Raw genomic sequence first — 25,934 nt, forward strand, 5'->3', positions numbered from 1 at the left:
ATCCAAAATAATTTTTATTAACTATAGTCTTTATGTTGTACATTAGGTCTCTAGATTTGTTCACACTATGTATCTGCTTTTCTGTATATCCTTTGACCTACATCTCCCCATTTCTTCCCCTGTTCCCACCCTTCCTGCCTCTGACAACTACTATTTTATTCTCTATCTCTGTATAGTTGACTTTTTAAAAACACGTTTCACATGTGAGTGAGAACATACAATATTTTTCTTTCTGTGACTGGCTTATTTCAGTTAGTGTCTTAGCAATGTACTCCAGGTCCAGCCATGTTGTGGCAAATTGCAGAATCTCATTCTTTTATAAGGCTGAATAATATTCCATTGTGTGTGTGCATGTGTGTGTGTATGTGTGTGTATACTATGTTATATATATATACACACCAGGCGCGGTGGTTCACGCCTGTAGTCCCAGCACTTTGGGAGGCCGAGGCAGGCGAATCATGAGGTTAGGAGATCAAGACCACCCTGGCTAACATGGTGAAACCCCGTCTCTACTAAAAATACAAAAAATTAGCCGGGCGTGGTGGCTGGCGCCTGTAGTCCCAGCTACCCTGGAGGCTGAGGCAGGAGAATGGCGTGAACCCCGGGGGGCAGAGCTTGCAGTAAGCTGAGATCGTGCCACTGCACACTCCAGCCTGGGCGACAGAGCAAGACTCCGTCTCAAAAAAAAAAAAAAAAAAATATATATATATATATGTATATGTATATATACACACACAGATACCACATTTTTCTTATGCATTAGTTCATCAACAGACCTTTAGGCTGTTTCCATGTCTTAACTATTATGAACAGTCTGCAAGGAACATGGGAGTGCAGATATCTTTATGAGGTAATGATTTCTTCTTTGGGTATATACCCAGAGAAGAGGTTGCTTGGTAATATGGTAATTCCATTTTTAATATCTTTAGAAATCTCAATACTATTTCCATAATGGCTGTACCAATCTGCATTCCCACCAACAGTGTACTAGGATTCCCTTTTTTCCACACCATCACCTGTATTTGTTGTCTATAATATAGTGGTTTTAATTTACATTTCCTGATAATTAGTGATGTTCAACACCTTTTCATATACCTGTTGGCCATTCTTATGTTTTTTTCTTCCTTCCACTTTTAAGTTTAAGGGTACATGTGCAGGATGTATGGGTTTGTTATATAGGTAAACATGTGACATGGTGGATTGCTGTACAAATCATTGCATAACCTAGGTATTAAGCTCAGCGTCCAGTAGCTATTATTCTTAATGCTCTCCCTCCCCAACCTCCCCAACAGGTCCCAATGTATTCCCCTCCATATGTCCATGTGTTATCATCATTCAGCTCCCACTTATAAGTGAGAACATGTGGTGTTTGCTTTTCTGTTCCTGTGTTAGTTTGCTGAGGATAATGGCTTCCATCTCCATCCATGTCTCTGCAAAGGACATGATATCATTCCTTTTTACAGCTGTGTAGTATTCCAGAGTATATATGTGCCACATTTTCTTTATCCAGTCTATCACTGATGGGCATTTAGGTTGATTCCATGTCTTTGCTATTGTGAATAATGCTGCAATGAACATATGTGTTCATGTATCCTTATAAAATAATAATTTATATTCCTTTGGGTATATACCCAGTAATGGGATTGCTAGGTCAAATGGTATTTCTGGTTGTAGGTCTTTGAGGAATTGCCACAACGTCTTCCACAATGGTTGAACTAATTTACACTACAAACAGTGTAAAAGCGTTCCTTTTTCTCTGCAACCTCGCCAGCATCTGTTTTTTTTTTTGACTTTTTTAATAATTGCCATTTTGACTGGCATGAGATGGTATCTCATTGTGGTTTTGATTTACATTTCTCTAATGATCAGTGATGTTGAGCTTTTTTTCATAATATTGGTTGGCCGCGTGTGTGTCATCTTTTGAAAAGTGTCTGTTCATGTCCATTGCCCGCTTTTTAATGGGGTTGTTTGTTTTTTTCTTGTAATTTTGTTCAAGTTCCTTGTAGACTCTGGATATGAGACCTTTGTCAGATAGATAGATTGCAGAAATTTTCTCCTATTCTGTGGGTTGTCTATTTACTCTCATGATATTTCTTTTGCTGAATGGAAGCTCCTTATTTTGATTTTGATTTGATTCCATTTGTCAATTTTTGCTTGTGTTGCAATTGCTTTTGGTGTTTTCTTCATGAAATCTTTGCCCGTGCCTATGTCCTGAAGGGTATTGCCTAGATTTTCTTCTAGGGTTTTTATAGTTTTTGGTTTTACATTTAAGTCTGTAATCCATCTTGAGTTAATTCTTGTGTAGGGTGTAAGGAAGGGGTCCAGTTTCAATTTTCTGCATATGGCTAGCCAGCTCTCCCAGCACCATTTATTAAATAGGGTGTCCTTTCCCCATTGCTTGCTTTTGTCACATTTGTTGAAGATCAGATGTTTGTAGGTGTGTCGTCTTATTTCTGAGTTCTCTATTCTTTTCGTTTGGTCTATGTGTCTGTTCTTGTACCAGCCCCATGCTGTTTTGGTTACTGTAATAGTATAGTTTGAAGATGGGTAGAATGATACCTCCAGCTTTGTTCTTTTGCTTAGGATCATCTCAGCTATTTGGTTCCATATAAATTTTACAATAGTTTTTTTCTGATTCTGTGAAGAATGTCAATGGTAGTTTAGTGGGAACAGCATTGAATCTATAAATTACTTTGGGCAGTATGGCCATTTTCACAATATTGATTCTTCCTATCCATGAGCATGGAATGTTTCTCTATTTGCTTGTATCCACTTTGATTTCTTTGAGCAGTGGTTTGTAGTTCTCCTTGAAAAGTTTCTTTACCTCCCTCGTTAGCTGTATTCCTAGGTATTTTATTCTTTTTGTAGCAATTGTGAATGGGAGTTCATTCACTGTTTGGCTCTCTGATTGCCTGTTGTTGGTGTATAGGAATGCTAGAGATTTTTGCACATTGATTTTGTATCCTGAGACTTTGCTGAAGTTGCTTAATAGCTTAAGAAGCTTTTGTGCTGAGAAGATGACATTTTCTAAATATAGGATCATGTCATCTGCAAACAAAGATAATTTGACTTCCTCTCTTCCTATTTAAATACCTTTATTTCTTTCTCTTTCCTGATTGCCCTTGCCAGAACTTCCAAAACTGTGTTGAATAGGAGTGGTGAGAGAAGGGATCCTTTTCTTGTGCCAGTTTTCAAGGGGAATGATTCCAGTTTTTGCCCATTCAATATGGTATTGGCTATGGGTTTGTCATATATGGCTCTTATTATTTTGAGGTATGTTCCTTCAATACCTAGTTTGTTGAGAGTTTTTAACATGAAGGAGTGTTGAATTGTATCGAAGTCCTTTTCTGTGTCTATTGGGATAATAATGTCTTTCATTCTGTTTATGTGATGAATCACATTTATTGGTTTGTGTACATTGAACCAACCTTGCATCCTGGGGATGAAGCCAACTTGATCATGGTGGGTAAGCTTTTTGATGTGCTGCTGGATTCAGTTTGCCAGTATTTTATTGAAGCTTTTTGCATCAGTGTTCTTTAAGGATATTGGCCTGACGTTTTCCTTTTTTGTTGTATCTCCACCAGGTTTTGGTATCAGGATGATGCTGGCCTCATAAATGGGTTAGGGAGGAGTCCCTCCTTTTCAGTCTTTTGGAATAGTTTCAGTAGAAATGGTGACAGCTCTTCTTTGTACCCATGGTAGAATTTAGCTGTGGATCTTTCTGGTCCTGGGCTTTTTTTGGTTGGTAAGCTAGTTATTACTGTCTCAATTCCAGAACTCATTATTGGTCTGTTCAGGGATTCAATTTCTTCCTGGTTCAGTCTTGGAAGAGAGTGTGTGTCCAGGATTTCATCCATTTCTTCTAGATTTTCTAGTTTATGTGCGTAGAGGTCTTTACAGTATTCTCTGATGGTTGTTTGTATTTCTATGGGGTCAGTGGTGATATCCCCCATATCATTTCTGATTGTGTTTATTTGATCCTTCTCTCCTTTCTTCTTTATTAGTCTAGCTAGCAGTCTATCTATTGTGTTAATTTTTTCAAAAAACTAGCTCCTGGATTTGGTGATTTTTTTTTTTTGAAGGGTTTTTTCATGTCTCTATCTCCTTCAGTTCAGCTCTGATCTTCATTATTTCTTGTCTTCTGCTAGCTTTCGGGTTTGTTTGCTCTTGGTTCTCTAGTTCTTTTAGTTGAGATGTTAGGTTGTTAACTTGGGATATATTTCTAGCTTTTTGATGGGGGAATTTGGTGCTATATGTTTCTCTCTTAACACTGCTTTAACTGTGTCCCAGAGATTCTGGTACATTGTCTCTTTGTTCTCATTAGTTTCAAAGAACTTCTTGATTTCTGCCTTAATTTCATTATTTACCCAAGAGTCATTCAGGAGCAGGTTGTTCAGTTTTCATGTAGTTGTGTGGTTTTGAGTGTATTTCTTAATCTTGAGTTCTAATTTGATTGTGCTCTGGTCTGAGAGACTGTTTGTTATGATTTCCATTCTTTTACATTTGCTGAGAAGTGTTTTACTTCCAATTATGTGATCAGTTTTACAGTACATGCCATGTAGCTATCAGAAAAATGTATATTCTGTTGAATTTGAGTGGAGAGTTCTGTAGCTATCTGTCAGGTCCACTTGATCCAGAGCTGAGTTCAGGTCCTGAATATCTTTGTTAATTTTCTGTCTCAGTGATCTGTCTAATATTGTCAATGGGTTGTTAAAGTCTCCAGTATTATTGTCTGGGAGTCTGAGTCTCTTTGTAGATCTCTAAGAACTTGCTTTATGAATCTGGGTGCTCCTGTATTGAGTGCATATATATTTAGGATAGTTAGCTCTTCTTGTTGCATTGATCCCTTTACCATTATGTAATGCCCTTCTTTGTCTTTTTTGATCTTTGTTGGTTTAAAGTCTATTTTGTCAGAAACTAGGATTGCAACCCTTGCTTTTTTCTGTTTTCCATTTGCTTGGTAAGTTTCCTTCATCCCTTTACTTTGAGCGTGTGTGTCTTTGCATCTGAGATGGGTCTCTTGAAGACTGCATACCAGTGGGTCTTGGCTCTTTATCCAGCTTGCCATTCTGTGCCTTTTAATTGGGGCATTTAGCCCATTTACAATTTAAGATTGGTATTGTTATGTGTGAATTTGATCCTGTCATCATGATGCTAGCTGGTTATTTTGCAGACTTGTTTATCCTTTCCATATTTAGTGCTTCCTTCAGGAACTCTTGCAAGGCAGGCCTGGCGACTTCCCTCAGCATTTGCTGTCTCTGAAAAGAACCTTATTTCTCTTTTGCTTATGAAGCTTAGTTTGGCCAGATATGAAATTCTGGGTCAGAAATTCTTTTCTTTAAGAATGTTGAATATTGGCTCCCAGTCTCTTCTGGCTTGTAGGTTTTCTGCTGAGAGATCCACTGTTAGTTTGATGAGTTTCCCTTTGTAGGTGACCTGACTTTCTCTCTGGCTGCCCTTGACATTTCTCTTTCATTTCAACGTTGGAGAATCTGATGATTATGTCTTTTCAGGTTGATGTTCGTGTGGAGTATCTTCCTGGGGTTCTCTGCATTTCCTGAATTTGAATGCTGGGCTGTCTTGCTAGGTTGGGGAAGTTCTCCTGGAAGTTCTCTTGAAGTATGTTTTCCAATGTGGTTTTGTTCTCCCTGTTTCTTTCAGGTACCAGTCAGTTGTTAAGTTTGGTTTCTTTACTTAATCCCATATTTCTTGGAGGTTTTGTTCATTCCTTTTCATTCTTCTTCTTCCTTTTTTTTTTTTTTTGTATTCTTGTCTGCCTGTCTTATTTCAGAAAGATAATCTTCTAGCTCAGAGATTCTTTCCTCCATTTGGTCTATTCTGTTATTGATACTTGTGATTGCATTGTGAAGTTCTCGTGTTGTGTTTCTCAGCTCCATCAGATCAGTTATGTTCCTCTCTAAACTGGCTTTTCTGGCTGTCAGCTCCTGTACTGTTTTACCATGGTTCTTACCTTTTTTTGCATTAGGTTATAACATGCTCCTTTAGCTCAGTGAAGTTTGTTATTACCCACCTTCTGTAGCCTACTTCTGTCGATTCAGCCATCTCAGCCTCCAGCCCAGTTCTTAGCTGGAGAAATGTTACAGTCATTAGGAGAAGAGACACTATGGCTTTTTCAGTTTTCAGTGTTTTTACGTTGACTCTTTCTCATCTTTGTGGGCTTATCTACCTTTGATCTTTGATGTTGCTGACCTTTGAATGAGGTTTTTATGGGATCTTTTTTGTTGTTGTTGGTGGTGTTTTCTGTTTGTTTTGCTTTTAACAGGCCACTCTACTGTAGAGCTGCCGCAGTTTGCTGGGGATCTGCTCCAAACCCTAGCTGCCTCAGTTTCTCCCGTACCTGGAAATATCACCAGTGAAGACTGTGAAACAGCAAAGATGACAGCCAGCTACTTCGTCTAGAAGCTCCATCCCCAGGGAGTACTGACCTGTTGCCAGTCTGCATGTACCTTTAGGAGGTGGCTGGAAACCCCAGTTGGGATGTCTCACCCAGTCAGTGGAACAGGATCAGGGACCCCCCCCAAAGAAACAGTCTGACTGTTTTTTTGGTAGAGCAGGTGTGCTGCATTGCCAAGGCCAATATGAAGGTGCTTTGCCCTATGTTCTCTTCTGGGAGTTTTATGATTTCAGGTCTTACATTTAGATCTTTTGTCAATTTTTGAGTTGATTTTTGTGTACGGTATAAGGGTGCAATTTTATTCTTTTGGATATGGAAATTGTTTTTCCAGCCTCATTTATGGAAGAAACTATTGTTTCCCCATTTCTTTTGGTGCCCTAATGGAAAATTAGTTGACTGTGTATGTTTGGACTTATTTCTGGGCTCTCTGTTCTGTTCCATTGGTCTGTGTTTCTGTTTTTATGCAAGTACTATATTGTTTTGGTTAGTCCAGCTTTGTAGTATAATTTTAAATCAGAAAGTGTGTAGCTCCAACTTTCTTTTCCTTCTCAGTTTTGCTGTCGCTATCCAGGGTTTATTGTGATTCCATACTAATTTTATGAAATTTTTTTTTTTTTTGAGATGGAGTCTTGCTCTGTTGCCCAGGCTGGAGTGCAGTGGCGCAATCTCGGCTCACTGCAAGGTCCGCCTCCCAGGTTCACACCATTCTCTTGCCTCAGCCTCCAGAGTAGCTGGGACTACAGGCGCCTGCCACCACACCTGGCTAATTTTTTTGTATTTTTAGTAGAGATGGGGTTTCACCATGTTAGCCAGGATAGTCTTGATCTCCTGACCTTGTGATCCACCCATCTCGGCATCCCAAAGTTAATTTTATGATTTTTTCTTCTATTTCTGTGAAGGATGCCATTGGAATTTTGATAGGGATTGTATTGAATCTGTACTTCTTTGGGTAGTATGGACATTTTAACAATATTAATTCTTTCAATCCATCAACACAGGATATCTTTCCATTTATTTTTGTCTTGGATTTCTGTCACCATTGTTTGATAGCTTTCAGTGTACAGATCTTTTACCTCCTTAATTAAACTTATTCCTAAGCATTTTATTTTTTTATGCTGTCATAACTGGGATTGTTTTCTAGATTTCTTTTTCAGTTAAATTATTATTTTTGTTTAAAAATGCTACTAATCTCTGTATATTGATTTTGAGTCCTGCAACTTTACTGAATTATTAGTTCTAACAGTTTTTTAATGAATCTTTGAGGTATTTTTACATGTAAGATAATGTTGTCTGCAAATGAAGATAGTTTTACTTCTTCCGTTCAAATTTGAATTCCTTTTATTTATTTTTTTCTTATCTGATTGTTCTTGCTAGTACTTCCAGTACTATGTTGAATAGAAGCAGTGAGAGTGGGCGTCCCTGCCTTGTACTGTATCTTAGTGGAAAAGCTTTCAGTTGTTCCCCATTGATTATGATGTTGGCTGTGGGCTTTTCATAAATGGCCTTTGTTACGTTAGTTGAGAAGTTTTCCTTATATGCCTGCGTGTTAAGAGATTTTATCAAGAAAGGATGTGTTGAACTTGCTGTCAAATGCTTTTTCTGCACCAATTGAGATGATCTTGTGTTTTTTATCTTTCATTCTGTTAATGTGATATATCACAGTGGTTGATTGGCATGTATTAAACCAGCCTTGCTTGCCAGGAATAAATCCACTTGGCCATGGTGTATAATCCTTTTTGATGTGTTGTTGAATTCAGTTTGCGTATATTTTATTGAGGATTTTTGCATCAATATTCATCAGAGATACTAGCCTATAGTTTTCTTGTAGTGTCTTTATGTGGCCTAGGTATCAACGTGATAGTAGCCTCACAAAATATGTTTGGAAGTATTCCCTGTAGCTGTATTTTTTGGAATAGTTTATGAAGTATTGGTGGTAATTCTTCTTTGAATGTTTGGTAGAATTCAGTTGTGATGCTGTCTGGTTCTGGGCTTTTCCTTGTTGGAAGATTTTTCATTACTACTTCAATCTCATTATGTGTTATTGGTCTGTTTAAGCTTTCTATTTCTTCCTGATTCAAACTTAGCAGGTTGTATTTTTCTAGGAGTTTGTCCATTTCCTGTAGGTTATCCAATTTGTTAGTATTAATATATAATTGTTCATAATAGTCCTTTATGATCTCTTTAATTTCTGAGGCATCTGTTGGTGATTTCTCCAGTTTCATTTTTTATTTTATTTGTTTCTTCTTTTTATTTTCCTTAGTCTAGCTAGATATTTGTTTATTTTATTTTTTCAAAGAACCAAGTCTTGGTTTTATTGATCATTTTCTATGTTTTTTTGGTGGATCTCTATTTGATTTATTTCTGTTCTGATCTTTATTATTTCCTTTCTTCTGCTAACTTTGCATTTAGTTTGTTCTTTTGCTAGCTTCTGTAGATATAATGTTAGGCTGTCTATTTAGTATCTTCTTTTTTAATATAGGCACTTATTGCATTTCCTCTTGAGTTCAAGACCAGCCTGACCAACATGGGGAAACCATGTCTCTACTAAAAATACAAAATTAGCCAGGCGTGGTGGTACATGCCTGTAATCCCAGCTACTCAGGAGGCTGAGGCAGGAGAATCGCTTGAACCTGGGACGCATAGGTTGCAGTGAGCCGAGATCGTGCCATTGCACTCCAGCCTAGGCAACAAGAGTGAAAGTCTGTCTCAAAAAAAAAAAAAAAATTCCTAATAGAACCACTTTTGCTGCATCTCATAGGTTTTGGTGTGTTGTCTTTCCGTTGTTACTTGTCTCAAGATATTTTTTAATTTCCCTTTTGGTTTCTTTGACCATTGATTGTTTAGGAGCATGTTGTTTAGTTTCCACATACTTGTGATTTTTTTCAAGATTTTTCCTGTTATTGATTTCTAGTTTCATATTGTTGTGGTCAGAAATGATACTACATATGATTTCAATCGTCTTGAATTTAGATTAATTAAAAATAGTTAAATCTAGTTTTGTGGCTTAATGTATGATCTGTCCTGTAGAATGTTTCGTATGCTCTAGAGAAGCATATACATTCTGCTGCTATTGAATGCAAAGTTCTATATTTGTCTGTTAGGTCCATTTGACTCAAAGTAAAATTCAAGTCCAGTATTTCTTTGTTAACTTTCGGTCTGGTTAATCTATCATTATTGAAAGTGGGATATTGAAGACCCCTCCTATTATTGTATTGCTATCTATTTCTCTCTTCATGTCCTTTAATAATGTTTTATATATATTTTATGCTTCAGTGTTGGGTGCTTATATATTTACAATTCTTATGTGCTCTTGATGAATTGACCCCTTTGTCGTTAAATTATGACCTTCTTTGCCTCTTGTAACAGTTTTTGACTTAAAGTCATTTTAACTGATGTAAGAATAGCCACCCTGCTCTCTTTTGGTTACTATTTATGTAGAATATTTTCTTTTACCCCTTAACTTTCAGCCGGTGTCCTTATAGCTAAGATGGATCTCTGGTAGGCAGCATATAGTTGGATCTTGGTTTTTTTTTTTCTTCTATCAATTTAGACACTATATGTCTTGATTGGAGAATTTAATTCATTTGCCTTCAGGGTTATTATTGATAGATAAGGACTTAATCCTGCCATTTTAATTGTTTTCTGGTTGCTTGGTAGATCAGTTGTTCCTTTCTTCCTCTTGTTGTATAAGTTTGTGATTTGTTGTTTTTCTGTAGCGCTAAGCTTTGATTCCTTTCTCTTTCTCATCTGTATCTTCTGTAGCTTCTTGCTTTGCAGTTACCACAAGGCTTACGTAAAATATCTTGTAGTTATAATAGACTATTTTAAACTGAACTTCAGTCACATACAAATACTCTAGATTTTTGCCCTCCCCCAACAATTTATGTTTGTTGACACAGTTTACATCTTTTTATATTCAGTATTCCTTAACAACTCATTGTAGCTGTATTTTTTACTATTTTGATTTTTCACTTTCATAATAGAGATTTGAAAGATTTGCACACCACCATTACAGTGGTGGCACATTCTGAATTTGACTGTGTAGTTACCTTTACCAGTGTGTTTTATGCTTTCATATGTTTTCATGATACTAATTATCATTCTTTTGTATCTGGTAGAAGAACTGCTTTAATCATTTCTTATAAGGCAGGTCTAGTGGTGAATTTCTTCAGCTTTTATTTTTCTGGCTGAGACTTTATTTCTCCTCATTTCTGATGAACAGCTTTGCTTTGTATAGTATTGTTTACTGGCAATATTGTCTTCTTTCAGGACTTTGAATGTATCATCTCATGCTCTCCTGGCCTGCAAAGTTTCTGCTGAGAAACACTGATAGTCTAACGGAGATTCCCCTATAAATCACTTGACACTTCTCTCTTGCTACTTTTAAAATTCTCTCTTTGTCTTTGACTTTCGACATTTTGATTATAATGTGCCTCAGTGAGGACCTTTTTGGGTTTGAACGTGTTTGGTGATTTTGAGATTCATGGAACTGGATGTCCATGTCTCTCCCAAGACTTGGGAAATTTTCAGCAATTATTTTGTTAAATAAACTTTCTATGCCTTTTCCTCATTCTTCTCCTTCTGGAACCTCCATAATATGAATACTTGTTTGCTTAATGGTGTCCCATAAGTCCTGTAGGCTTTGTTCACTCTTTTTTGTTCTTTTCTCTTTCTTTTTTTTTCCCTCTGACTAGGCTATTTCAGAAACCTAACTTCATTTCACAGATTCTTTCTTCTGCTTGTTTTGGTTTGCTGTTGAAGCTCTCTATTTTTGATTTCATTCATTTAATTCTTTAGCTCCAAGATTTCTGTTTGGTTCTTTTTGAATGACTTTCTTATGCAGATAATGAATTGTTTTCCTGATTTCATTGACCTGTCTATCTGTATTCTCTTGTATCTCAGTGAGTTTTCTTAGGATCATTACTTTGAACTCCTTTTCAGACAATTTACAAATTTCGTTTTTTGGAATCAGTTACTGGAGAATTATTGCGTTCCTTTGTTGGTGGTGTATTTCCTGTTTTTTTTGTTGGTTTTTTTTTTCATGTTTCCTGTGTCCCTCTATTGATGTCTGCACAACTAGTGGAATAATCACCTCTTTCAAATTTATAGAGAGGCACTTTCCTTTAGTCATTCTGTTCAAAATGTAGTTAGTTGTTTATTCATTGTTTTGCTCTTTTTTGTGGGGAAGATGAGCATTAGGCATCTCTAGTTGACCATCTTGCTTCCTCCTAACCTAGTTTTTTTAAATGCCATGTCTCAGAGCACTAGAAACACTATGGTTTATTTCCATGTTTTTTTTTTTTTTTGGCTTATTTACTAGTAATATAGTAGTTTTAGAAATGGTTACTTCTTATAATTTTTTTTAGGCAAATTATGAGAGTAGACTTTTATACTGACTTGTTAATCACCAATTATGTTGTTTTCTTGGGGAAAGTGAGTTTTCCAAATTCTTGGTTTAAAAGTGAGCTTTAATATTGTAGCTCATAAGTTTAGGGACTTTTGAATATGAAAGTTGGATATTTTCTACTTCTTAAAATAGTTTTCAGATAATGATATTGTGAAAATTTTTTGATATCTCTAAGTTTTAAAATAATAAACTGTTTCAGAGTTCTCTAATGTTACTGGGAGTAACTCAATAATTTTATGGTATTTTTAAATAGGTTACAGAAGTATGCATATTCCGTAAGAGATTCAAAACTGAGAGGTAGGTTTAGAGATAATTTTTGAATAGCATTTTCACATATAGATGAAAGGTGCCAATTATTGATGAAATATTAATAGTCACAGCTGATATATTTCTATTACAGATATCTTAAAAGATGGTGCTGCTTATCATCATGCTGGTATGGAGCTGTCAGATAGAAAAGTAGTTGAGGGAGCTTTTACTGTTGGAGATTTACCAGTTCTTTGTAAGTAAAACATATTTCTCGTGGATACTATAAAATATTTTGGAAAATTATTTTTAAGAGGAAAAAAGGAAAAAGTGCAAGTGTTCTGCTTGTTTCTGCCTTTCTTCTGAGAATATAAAATTAAGTGGTTACCTATGCATGTAGATCCTACAGTAAATTCTTTGGCAGTGTTTAGTTCTTTATCATATTGTTGAACATGGTGTAATTTGAAAAACAAGAATTTAATAGGTTTTTGGATTTAAGGTGTGTTACTATTTTAGATTGTAATGCTCTTTTTTCTTTTCTAAATTTCTTATGTATGAGTTTTTATTACATTTATAAGAATGTCTTTTATTTAAAAATGTTCCTGAAGCAATAAAGTTAAATGGCTCAAAATTACTATGTCTTAATCTGATGCAGTTACTACCAGTACTTTAGCTATGGGAGTAAATTTGCCTGCTCACCTAGTAGTTATAAAATCTACAATGCATTATGCTGGAGGACTGTTTGAAGAGTACAGTGAAACAGATATTCTACAGATGATTGGTAGAGCTGGTCGACCTCAAGTAAGTGACAATAACTTTGCTTTTTATACTTAAAAACATGATAAAAACAAAAAAATTGTGTATTTTTTGATTAGCATGTCATAATTGTATCAGGCTTAAAAGTAATATAGCAGAGAAAATTTACCTTTAATGGAGGAATAAAAGTAAGATAAGCCTCACCAACTGGGACATACTTCCTTCATTCTGTCTAAGCTTGTCTTGGCTGATGAGGGGATGGGTTTATGAATGGGTATGCTGTTAAAGGTCTTTTTGATTTTGACTTTTTTTTTTTTTTTTTTTTAATTCTGAATGGGGGTACTCTTGGCATTTTGGATGGAATAGGTTTTCCTTGCTTAGGGCTGTCACATTACAGAACATGAAACATCCCTAGGTCCTAGCACTAAATGCTAATAGTGTTCCCAGGAATTATGACAAAAGTTAGCCCAAATACATTTCAAAACATACCCTACTCTGACAAATACATGAATAAGTCATTTTTATAGGTATTATGGGAACATCAGGAAGATTATATTTTCAAAACATTTGTAAATATTATGTTGTACAGTTCTACAATTTCATAGAGTAAATCAGATTATATGTAAATTATACCAAATCTTACAACTTTTATACAGTTACCAAAGTTTGTTTTGATTTTAACATTGCCAAAATTATGTTACATTGAAACCAAAGTGATATTTACAGCTATACTCTTGGAAGGCTTTTAAATTAAATTTTAGGTTAACAAAATGAGAGCATTTTTAAGGCCTTTTCGAAGTATTATTTCAGACAAGGAGACTGTTTAATATAAAATGGAAGTCTTCAGTTATTGCAGAGGACTGCTACCAAGATGTGCTCTTCTTCACTAAATTTCTGTTTGTTTTCTCCCCAGTTTGACACTACAGCTACTGCAGTTATCATGACTCGATTAAGCACAAGGGACAAGTACATTCAGATGTTAGCTTGTAGAGACACTGTAGAAAGCAGGTAGTATAAAAAAAAGTTCCAAAAAGATACTAATGCTAATATAGCTTATTTTATTTCCTTTTAAAATATCAAAGGGAGGCTGGGCGCGGTGGCTCACGCCTGTAATCCCAGCACTTTGGGAGGCCGAGGCAGGCGGATCACGAGGTCAGGAGATCGAGACCATCCTGGCTAACACGGTGAAAACCTGTCTCTACTAAAAATACAAAAAATTAGCTGGGCGAGGTGGCGGGCGCCTGTAGTCCCAGCTACTCTGGAGGCTGAGGCAGGAGAATGGCGTGAACCTGGGGGCGGAGCCTGCAGTGAGCCGAGATCGCGCCACTGCACTCCAGCCTGGGCAACGGCGAGACTCCATCTCAAAAAAAAAAAAAAAAATCAAAGGGAAATTTGGTTTGGAGATTTTTTTAAGGCAATTTTCTGTAAAGTTTTCAACAATTTAACTAGAAAGTTTGTGTCATTTTAGGGAATTTAATAATTTTTTTAAAAGGTAGTAGTTTTATTCAGTGGTATTTCTTGGCAAGCATGTATTCTTGTTTATAACAAACCCTAATTTGTAATAAAGCCTTAGTAATTATGATTATATTATAATTTATATATGAAATTATGTAAATTTATAATTACTAATTTGTAATAAAGGAGAAATATCATTTTCACTTCTTATTTTAATTTAATAATAGAGGAAATCTGGAACCTATTAGTAAGGTATTTAATGTATTCTCTTTTGGAGAAAGTAGGATATAATTTATGCTTCAACTTTTGTTAAAGCAATAACCTGTCTTCTACAGCCATAGAGTAGAGAGGTATATCTGAAGCCTTTTAGAAGTTGAACTGACTTTTTAAGGTTTTCTTTTATGTTTTTGGAAATTAAGTTATATTTCATGAATTAGTAAAGTAGCAATGGGTATATTCTATATTATTAAAGTTAAAAAGTAAGAGTTATGGCATTGAACTGCATATTCATAATGCAAAGTTTTTTTTTCGTTAGTTTGCACAGACATCTTATTGAACATTTAAATGCAGAGATAGTACTGCATACCATCACGGATGTGAATATTGCTTTGGAATGGATACGATCAACTTTGCTTTATATCAGAGCCTTGAAAAATCCATCTCATTATGGTTTGTTACTTTGACTTGGAAAAGTAGTAATTTTTTCAAGCCAGCTAGGCCTGTGTTTATACTAATAAGTTACAGGATAGATAGATTACAGAAACTAATAGGTAACAAAACAAAAGGTAACAACAGTCCCAAATACATTTAGAGACAAGAGTAGACAAGCTGAGAAATTTTTATCTGTTTTACTTCTAGTGTTTCAACAAGGTTTGAAATCAACACCATTAAAAATAGATCTAGTAGAAAAAAATTCAGCTCCAATAAAAATAACAGAAATGTCTAAATCATTGAAAATAAGTTAAAGTTACAAAAAGTTTTGAATTTTTTCTGTACTTAGTGTTCAGCTACTCACTTTTTCTGAGTTTATGACTGTTTATTTTTCAGTTTATAAGATATGAAAGTATATAGTACTACTGTTGCTGCCACAATTTTCATCTTGCTTCTAAAGCTAACCCACATCTGGTTATGTGTCTTCCAGAGGGTTTTTTCACTCATTCATTCAACTTGGGGTTGTTGAAATACCAAATTAAAGCCTGACTTGTTGAAGTATCATTCTAATGTACAGAGGTTCAAAACTTTCAGATCTCAAAGAGTAATTAATATAAGCCTATATTAAAAGAATATCTATATAAATACTCATATCACTTAAAAACTTATATTTCAACTAGGTAATACATTTACTTAGTTCAAAAATCATAAAGTGAAGGAATATATACAACTAAAATTCTTCCATGTATATCCCCACCCACACAGTTGTTCAATTCCCATCTCTCGCCTTTCCCTCCCCTAGTTCTGTAATCATTGGTATATCTTTTTTGTATAATATTTTTTGCATATAAAAGTAAATAAGAAAATGTAATTTTAGTTTCGCACCTTTTAAACACAAATCGTGGCATATTGTATTAGTTTTCCATTCCTTTTAACAAATTACCCTAAAACAAATCATCTAGAAACAACCAGAATTTATTATCTCACACAGCTTATGTGGGTTAGGAATCTGGGAGTGTCTTAGCTAGGTGGCTGTGGGTCAGATGCTCTCTTCAGATTGCAACATATGTCAGCTAGGGCTGCAGTCATCTGAAGGCTTTCCTGGGTCTTGAAGATTCACTTCTAAATTGTCTCACTCACAGAGCTGTAAGTTAGAGGCCTCAGTTTCTCACAGTTGTTGGCAGGCCTCAGTCTTTTGCCAGGTGGATCTTTCCTCATAGCATGGCAGCTGACTTTTCTCAGGATGAATGATCTGAGAGAGAAAGAGAGAGAGAGAGAGAGACAGAGACAGACTAAATCAGAAGCAGCAGTACTTTTTTATAACTTTGTCTCTGAAGTCACACATCATTACTTCTGCTTTATTCTGTTTTTTAGAAGCAAGTCACTGAGTCCTGGTCACATGAAGGCGAGAGGGATTAAGTTCATCTCTCAGAGAGCAGAATATCAAAGAATTTGTGGGCATTTTTTTTTTTTTTGAGATAGCCTCTCTTGGTTGCCCAGGCTGGAGTGCAGTGGCACAATCTTGGCTCACTGCAACCTCCACCTCACAGGTTCAAGCAATTCTCTGCCTTACCCTTCTGAGTAGCTCAGACTACAGGCACGCACCACCACACCTGGCTAATTTTTTCTATTTTTAGCAGAGACAGCGCTTCACCATATTGACCAGGCTGGTCTCAAACTCCTGATCTCAAGTGATCCACCTGCCTTGGCCTCCCAAAGTGCTGGTATTACAGGTGTGAGCCACCGTGCCTGGCCTTGTGGCATATTTTTTTAAACCTCCATTATTTTAGTCTTCTGCACATTCCTTTTTTTCTTAGTATGTCTTGGAAGCTTTTTTGAGACAGGCTGTCACTCTGTTGCCCAGGCTGAAGTCCAATGGTGTGATCACAGCTTACTGCAGCTTCAACCTTCTGGGCTCAAGTGATCTTCTCACCTCAGCCACCAGAGTAGCTGGTACTACAGGCACATGCCAGCACACCTGGCTAACTTTTGAAAAAAAAATTGTAGAGGCAGAGCTTCCCTATGCTGCCTAGGCTGGTCTAGAACTTGTGGGCTCAAGCGATCCTCTGATTTCACCCTCCCAAAGTGCTATGATTATAGCCGTGAGCCACCATGCCTGGCTGGAAGCTTTTTTTTGTAATAGCTAAATAATATTCCATTTACTTATGTATCACTTATTTAAATGATCCCCAATTGATGGACATTTATACTTTTTCTAATTGTTTGCTCTTACAAACAATGCAGCAAAAAAACCCTTCATTTTTTACATGTATGAATCTATCTGTATGATAAATCTCTAGAAATGAAATTCCTGTGTCAAAGGATATATGCATTTATAAATTTGATACCTGTGGCTAAATTGGTACCTTAGTAGCTCATATATCTACCAGCAGTGTTCAAAAGTGCCATATTTTGTTTCTCCAGTCTTTCCTTCAGGGTGTATGCTTGTGTATTTTTATCAATATTATGTATGAATATTGGTATCTTTTCATGTTTTAATTTTCATTTCTTCCTTTTCATAGTTACTTTATTTTCTGTAGTTACTTTTTTGTATTGAGATATCACTTATAGTAAACTGCACAAATATGAGGTGTAGAGGTCAATGAAGTTTTATATATGTGTTTATACACACATATACACACATGTAACCACAGCCCAGATTAAGATATAGAACATTTTCTAGATGTTCCCTCATGCTCCTTTTCTGTCAGTATTTGCCCCCAGAAGTCAATGCTATTCTGACTTACATACCATAGGCTAGCTTTATCTATTCTTGAAAAGATTCTGTTTATATGAATATAAATCTTTTGATGAAAGGAAATTATTAATTTTAAATAATGCTGCTGTGAACATTGTTATATGTATATCTTTTGATACACATGTATATGTATATCTGTGGGTATGTGCCTAGGAGTGAAATTATTGTGTTAAAGGGTATGTGTAGTTTCAGCTTTAGTGAATAGCACAAAATGGTTGTTATTACAAAACATATTTTCCTAGGAACATTCATGTTATAATGAAAGTTCATTAGAAGATATTAATCACTTGATAGATATTTGCTATGTATAAAACATTTGGAAATTTATTCCATACCATTCTTGTTAAAATATGATATTCCTGTTCATTGTTTCTATGGATATTTAAGCCTTGTTTGAACTCAATCAGCTGAGATTTTTTTTTTCTTATATAAGATTTCATTAGACTGCTCTTCACTAGCTAACTGGGGTATAAACTGAGTCTGTAAAGATGAACTAAATTCTATTTTACTTTTTCATGACATGCAGGTTTTGCATCTGGATTGAACAAAGATGGAATTGAAGCAAAATTACAAGGTTAGATGCATTTCATTCTAAAAATTAGATTCTATATATTTTAGTGAAAAAGTTCAGTTATTGTGAAAGTAAGAATATGCTTTTGTAAATCATTTTTAAAAAAGGAAACTTGTCTGCAGAAAAATAATGTGAACTATTTCTTTTTCACACAAAAAGCTTGGCATATATACTTTTTTGCTGAATTAATCAATTTATTCTATCAGAATATCTTTCTTTGTATAATATGTTAACTTGGTTTATTTGGTTTTTATTTCTAACATCACCCTGGTCTTTGAAAATATGCCTACAGATACACACTCTGTATTTTTTCTTTTTTTTAAAAGAGACAGTCTTACTCTGTCACCCAGGATGGAATGCAGTGGCGTGATCCTAGCTCATTGTAACCTTGAACTCCTGAGCTCAAATGATCCTCCTGAGTAGCTGGGACTATAGGCATGAGCCACCACAACTGGTTAATTTTGTATTTTTTTTAGAAAGGGGTTCTCACTGTGTTTTCCAGCCTGGTCTCAAACTCCTGGCCTCAAGTTATCCTGCTACCTCTGCCTTCCAAAACACTGAGAATGTAGGTGTGAGCGACCATGCCCAACATGTATTTTTCTTTTCTACTTAATTTTAATTGAAAAATATAAGCCTAGATTGATTATGGGCTTTGTATCCCAACCTGTGCCAAAGATGTATTCCTATCCAACCTCAGCTTTGTTATTTAGTTTATCAACTAGTGTTTCTTACTTGTTTTTTAAAATATAAAATATTGTTAGGCATTTATTCAGATTAGAAATTGCTACCTTTTCATTGTGTTGAAACTGTCTCCTTAGTAAAAGAAAATATGTTAGGTCCTCTAAAAATATTTAGCCAATTTAAATTTATTCTCTACTTGGATATACATGTGTGGCAAATAAAAATGCAGAGATAAAGATAAAGCAGTAAAATTGTCTTGCTTAAAGAAATAAATATGTTCTTAAAACATGGTCATAACCAATAGCATATATTCGTAATGCTGCTGTATTCATGTTGAAATACAGATTATAAGTTGTGTTATCTTCAAGGTATTGATAAATTTTGTAATGGAATTTTTAATTAAACATATATTTTGAAAATAATGATCAAATACACTCAAGAAATTAGACAAATAGATATATTGCTATATTCGGATAACTTTAATGTTTTATCTCTTGTTAAATTAGCAGAATCACAGCTCATATTTGCATTGTCTTCAGTCACTATACGGTTAGCAAAGTTTTGCCTTATAAACAAGAATAGCTAAATATAACCGAATATTAAGGTTTTGGTATTATAGGAGAGAAAAAAAGTAACATCTTTTCCTCATTCATTGCAATGTTCACAGCTGACACTCCTGTAACAAGACAGATTAACAAGAGAAAAGCGTAACAAATTTATTTAATCAAAGTTGTATATGATATGGGAGCCTTCAGAAATTAAGACCCAAAGACCCAGGGAAAACTGAATTTCTCTGGCAAGTCTAATGAAAAAAATGGATAGTTGTTGAGAAACATGGCTGGACAAAAAGGGTATTATCTAATGTTAATAAACTGGGAGGAACTTAACAAGGCCTGTTTGTTCAGATTCTTCTTGGCCTTTCTATGTAGCATTCTTTCTTCTCGGGCATGAGATAGGACCATTCCGTGGGTATGAGACAGGACCATTCCACCCTGGAATGAGGGTCTTAGACTTTTAGACAAGGTAGGTCAGAGAATTCCTTTATGACCATGCTTCACACAGAAAGGCAGGGAAAGATCAGAGTGACTTTCTTGTTTCTGAAGTCCTCTTAGTCTTATTGAGTTCGAAATGCCTTGAGTCAGCATTTTCTGAGCCCTGCTATTATCCTTGGAGCTCTGCCTTAAATCTGTCAGGAAGGATCCTTAGCATAGTATATGCTGTTTCCTAAACTTGATTATACTTTCTTGCTCAGTATACTCTTAATAGCTTCCCCATCACTCTTAGAATAAAATACAAACTTTCACCACAGCCCACAAAATCCTGCTTGATATCTCCCTGCCTATTTCTCTAACTACATCTCTTGTCACTTTCTGTCTCTTTTATTCTACTCTCACCAAATTGGCCTTCTTGCTATTCCTTAAACACACCAAGCTTGTTCCCACATCAAGTCCTTTGCACACTTTGTTCCTTATTTTTGGAACACTCCTTGCATATTTTACACCTTCATTTTATTCAGGTCTCTGTTCAAATATTAACTTTTTAGAGAGGTCTTCCTGTGGTATCTTACTTAAACCCACCTTTACTGAGAGGAAGACAAAATGATTCTATGATGTTGTTGTTGTTTTCCTTGTTTTTAGAAAAGGTAATGTGTTTATTGGACAATTAGGGTGAGGATAGCCTTACTCTATATCAAAATATATAGCATTTATGAGAAATACATATAGGTTGGGCATGGTGGTTCATGCCTGTAATACCTTTGGGATGCCAAGGTGGGCAGATTGCCTTGAGCTCAGGAGTTTGAGACCAGCCTGGACAACATAGGGAGATCCCACCTTTACAAAGTTTTTAAAAAAAATTAGCTGGTGTTGTGGTGGTACATGCCTGTAGTTCCAGCTACTTGGGAGACTGAGGTGGGAAGATTGCTTGGGCCTGGGAGGTTGAGGCTGCAGTGGGCTGTGATCATGCTACTGTATTTTAGCCTGGGCAACAGAGTGAGACCCTGTCTCAAAAAAAAAAAAAAAAAAGAAAGAAAAGAAAAGAAAGGAAAATAAAAAGAAAGAAAAAGAAAGGAAAGGAAATAAAGATAAGGTTTAGTAAAAAGATTTAAAATTCTACACAATCATTCTATATAGGTTCTTAGCCTTATGTTTCTTTATAGTATATGTGAAACCTTATTATTTATTTGTATGTTAATTGCTTTCTTCTGTAAAATATAAGTTCTAAAGAGAAGAACCTTATCTTGTTAACTGCTGTAAACATAGAGCTTAGAATCATGCTCAGCTTATGGTAAAGTAAGCATTTTTCATTGACTTATCGAGTAGTGAGTGGGTAATGAACTGATTTAATAGTGGGTAATTAAGAAAATTAGAAAAGACTTCAAAATCTTTACTTAACCAAGCGCTTAACACTATCAAGCTGTCTAAAGAGTGTTGCTTAAACTAAAGTATTTCCCAAAGAACTCTAAGGGTGTTTTTTTGAGTGGCTGCTCTATTTAGGATTGAATTATTACAGTATTCCCACTGTCTGCTCTGAACTATCTTATATCTCCTGGACTATAGCATGAGGCAGAGAAGGAACTGTCAGCAGCAGATTACTACAATTGCTCTGATCCCCATCAATAGTGAGCATGAACTAGTATTGCTTCCTGTCAGAGAAACAAAAGTAAACACCTAAAAGCATCAGTTAAGACAGTTTTAAGTTGTTGCTTCAAGAAAGTGGCAAACAGGGAGGAGGGGAAGAACTGGTGGTTTTTGGGATAATCTTTGCAGAACTATTTGACTTCTTATACTTTGTGCATACATTAATATATCTTTGATAGAAGTTTAAAGAAAAAAGAAAAAGAAAACTATTGCCTTAATGGAGGGCAGATAGCAAAGTGGTTACTTAGACCTGGAGCAAGTTACTTAGCCTCTATTCTTTAGTTTCCTAACCTATATATGAAAATATCGGTGTCTACCTTATTGTGATGTTTTGAGGATTAAATGAGGTAATACATGTGTATCATTTAAATACTCCAAGTTTTAAGTGTTATTTCTACTTACTGAATGTTATTTTTATTACTTGTATTCTTGTTACTTTTAGAAAATGTTTTTAGCATATTAGTTAGCGTTTTTATTTAAATGAGCTTTCTCTTACTGCTTAAGTAGGGACTATGGTTCTTCTAGAACAGTTACACAGTAATAGCACAACTTTAGCATATTTAATAATAAATTATTTTTCCCTACTTCCCTATTTTACTAAAATTAAAATGTGTTTTCTATAATTAAACAGAATTATGTTTGAAGAATCTGAATGATTTATCATCCCTGGACTTAATAAAGATGGATGAAGGTGTTAATTTCAAACCAACTGGTAATTTCTTATCATTGTCAGTAAATTTAGCAATTGTTTACTTAAGACTAAATTAAAATTTTGTTTTACTAAAATTTAGATGATGATAAAACTAAATTGTGATCTCAGTTCTCAACAGGGTATCATCATTATTAGCCATAGGCATGATAAATTTAAACAAGTCCTATTTGTAATAGTTTTTTTTTTTTTTTTTTTTTTTTTTTTGAGACAGAGTCTCACTCTTTTGCCCAGGCTGGAGTGCAGTGGCGAGATCTCAGCTCAATGCAAGCTCCGCCTCCCGGGTTCATGCCATTCTCCTGCCTCAGCCTCACGAGTCGCTGGGACTATAGGCACCTGCCACCATGCCCGGCCAATTTTTTTTTTGTATTTTTAGTAGAGACGGGGTTTCACCATGTTAGCTAGGATGGTCTCGATCTCCTGACCTTGTAATCTGCCCGCCTCGGGCTCCCAAAGTGCTGGGAACAGGCTTGAGCCACCGTGCCTGGGCACAGGTGCACAGAATTTGTCTTCACTGATTCTGGTGACTTTTGGCAGAGGAATGAAATGCTTGAATCTTTGGGTTGCTTTAAACCTGTTATAACTATTATAGATATACTTTTATTGGTATGCTTTTAATATGCTTTTTATATTCTTAAATATTCAACCATTGATAATCTGGTGGTTAGACTTCTGTAAGGTTAGTAAAAATATCTTTTCCTTCTACTCATCTTAGGTTCATTAACTGGGACTCATATAACAAAATGTATTAACAAGAGAAAAAGCATACCAATTTATTTAATATGTTTTATGTGACATGGGGGCCTTTATAAGGAAATGAAGACCCAAAGAAATGGTTAAACCTGAATGTTTTTATGCCAGGTGTGATGAAGATTGAAAAGTCATGGAGAAATATGATAGGACAAAGGGGATATGAACTAAGTGTAATAAATTGGGGGAAATTTAGCAAAGCCTGTTCATTCAAATTCCACTCTGTGTCTATGGAGATAAAGATGCTCCATTCTTTAGGTATAGGGAGGGCACCTCTCACATGATGGTGTTATTACTTGCTTCAGGGAAAGGCCAGAAGAATTCTTCCTGTACATGTTGTTTCTCAAATTCCTACAGCTTAAAATATTCAATAGGCCAAGATGCTCCATTTTGGGATAGCGTGTCCTGAACCCTGTCTCTCTCTCTTTCTTTCTCTCTCATGGTGGATTAGCTTTTTGATGTGCTTCTGGATTTGGTTTGCTAGTATTTTGTTGAGGATTTTTGCATCTATGTTCATCAGGAATATTCGCCTGAAGTTTTCTTTTTTCTTTTTTCATTGTTTCTCTGCCAAGTTTTGGTATCAGAATGATGCTGGCCTCATAGAATGAGTTAGGGAGGAGTCCCTCCTCAAATTTTTGGAATAGTTTCAGTAGGATTGATGCCAGCTCTTCTTTATATATTTGGTAGAATTTGTCTGTGAATCAATCTGGTCCAGGGCTTTTTCTTGTTGATAGTCTTTTTATTTCTGATTCGATTTTGAAACTTGTTATTGGTCTGTTCAGGGTTTCAGTTTCTTCCTGGATCAACCTTGGGAGGTTGTGTTTCCAGCAGTCTATCTCCCCATTTCTTCTAGGTTTTCTAGTTTGTGTGTATAAAGGTGTTCATAACAGTTTCTGGGGTTTTTTTTTTTTGTATTTCTGTGAGATTGGTGGTCGTATCTTTTTTGTCATTTCTGATTGTGTTTATTTGTCTAGTTTCTGTTTTTTTGTCTGTTATTCTAGCTAGCAGTCTATCAATCTTATTTATTCTTTCAAAGAACCAATATCTGGTTTTGTTGATCATTTGTGTGGTTCTGTGTCTCTCAATTTTGTTCACTTCAGCTCTGATTTTGGTTATTTCTATTCCTCTGCCAGCTTTGGGGTTGATTTGCTCTTGCTTTTCTAGTTCCTCTAGGTGTGATATTAGTGAGGTTGCTGATGTGATACTTCTAGCTTTTTGATGTGAGCGTTTAGTGCCATAAACTTTTCTCTGAACACTGTTTTACCTGTATATCAGAGATTCTGCTATGTTCTGCCTTTGTTTTCATCAGTTACAAAGAGTATCTTGATTTCTGCCTTAAGTTCATTATTTTCAGAAAAGTTTTTCAGAAGCATGTTGTTTAATTTCCATGTAATTGTATGGCTTTGAAAGATCTTAGTATTGATTTCTGTTTTTACTGCATTGTGGTCTAAGAATGTGCCTGCTATGATTTTGTTTTTGAATTTGTTGAGAATTGCTTTATAGCTGAATGTGTGGTTGATTTTAAAGTATGTTACATGTGCAGATGACAAGAATGTATATTTTGTTGTTGTTGGATAGAGTGTTCTGTAGATGTCTGTTAGGTCCATTTTGTCAAGTGTCAAGTTTAGGTCCTGAACATTTTTATTTGTTTTCTGCCCTGATGATCTGTCTAATACTGTCAGTGGGGTGTTGAAGCCTCCCAACATTGTGTAGGTATCTAAGTCTCTTTGTAGGTCTATAAAAACTTGTTTTATGAATCTGTGTGCTCTAGTATTAGATGCATATATATTTAGGATAGTTAAATCTTTTTGTTGTATTGGACTTTTTCATCATTATCAGTGTCCTTCTTTGTCCTTTTTGATAGTTACGGTGTAAAGTCTTTCTTGTCTGAAATTAGAATAGCAACCCCTGCTTTTTTTGTTTTCCATTTGCTTGGTAGATTTTTCTCCATCCCTTTAAGCCTATGGGTGTTATTGCATATGAGATGGGTCTCTTGAAGACAACATACAGTTGGGTTTTGCTTCTTTATCCAACTTGTCACTCTGCGCCTTTTAAGTGGGGTATTATAGTCTGTTTATATTCAAGGTTGATATTGGTATGTGTAGATTTGTCATTGTGTTGTTATGTAGACTTGTTATGTTATGTTATGTAGTTGCTTTATAGTGTCAATGGTCTAGATGCTAAAGTGTGTCTTTGTGGTGGCCAGTAATGGTCTTTCATTTCTATGTTTAGTACTGTCTTAAGGACCTCTCATAAGACAGGTCTGATGCAAACAATTCCCTTAGCTTATCTGAAAAGGATTTTGTTTCTCCTTCATTGATGAAGCTTATTTTGGCTGGATATGAAACTTATGGTTGGAGTTTCTTTTCTTTAAGAATGCCAAGGCTGGGCACAGTGGCTTGTGCCTGTAATCCCAGCACTTTGGGAGGCTGAGGCAGGAAGATTATTTGAGCCCAGGAGTTTGAGACCAGTTTGAGCAATATAGTGACACCTTGTCTCTACAAAAAATTTTTCTAAAAATTAGCTGAGCATGACGGCATGTGTCTGTAGTCCCGGCTACTTAGGATGCTGAGGTGGCAGGATCACTTGAGCCTGGGAGGAGGAGGTTGCAGTGAGCCAAGATTGCACCACTGCCATCCATCCTGGGTGACAGAGTAAGACCCTGTCAAAAAAAATGCTTAATATAGGCCCCCAAACTCTTCTGGCGTGTAGGATTTTTGCTGAAAGAGCTGCTGAAAGATCTGCTGTTAGCTTTATATGTTTCCCTTTGTAGGTAACATATACCTTTCTGTCTAGTTGCCCTGAATATTTTTTCTTTCCCATTGATCGTGGAGAATGTAATAACTATGTGTCTTGGGGGATGGCTGTTCTATATAGTATCTCACTGGGGCTCTCT

At 35.6% G+C, this 25,934-nt stretch overlaps 1 protein-coding gene across 2 annotated transcripts in view; it reads left to right on the plus strand.

Moving 5' to 3' along the window:
* HFM1 (helicase for meiosis 1) overlaps nucleotides 1–25,934 on the plus strand; it is a 142,026-nt gene that overhangs the window by 36,989 nt on the left and 79,103 nt on the right. For both annotated transcript variants that reach the window (XM_055352045.2, XM_019038158.4), the window contains exons 14-20: nucleotides 12,076–12,119; nucleotides 12,223–12,324; nucleotides 12,724–12,869; nucleotides 13,738–13,832; nucleotides 14,815–14,948; nucleotides 18,215–18,262; nucleotides 22,211–22,291. In XM_055352045.2, coding sequence (XP_055208020.2) covers nucleotides 12,076–12,119; nucleotides 12,223–12,324; nucleotides 12,724–12,869; nucleotides 13,738–13,832; nucleotides 14,815–14,948; nucleotides 18,215–18,262; nucleotides 22,211–22,291 — 650 coding nt within the window. The remainder of the gene's footprint in view (nucleotides 1–12,075; nucleotides 12,120–12,222; nucleotides 12,325–12,723; nucleotides 12,870–13,737; nucleotides 13,833–14,814; nucleotides 14,949–18,214; nucleotides 18,263–22,210; nucleotides 22,292–25,934) is intronic.

Source organism: Gorilla gorilla, chromosome 1, assembly GCF_029281585.2.
Source record: "Gorilla gorilla gorilla isolate KB3781 chromosome 1, NHGRI_mGorGor1-v2.1_pri, whole genome shotgun sequence".
NCBI lineage: Eukaryota > Metazoa > Chordata > Mammalia > Primates > Hominidae > Gorilla > Gorilla gorilla.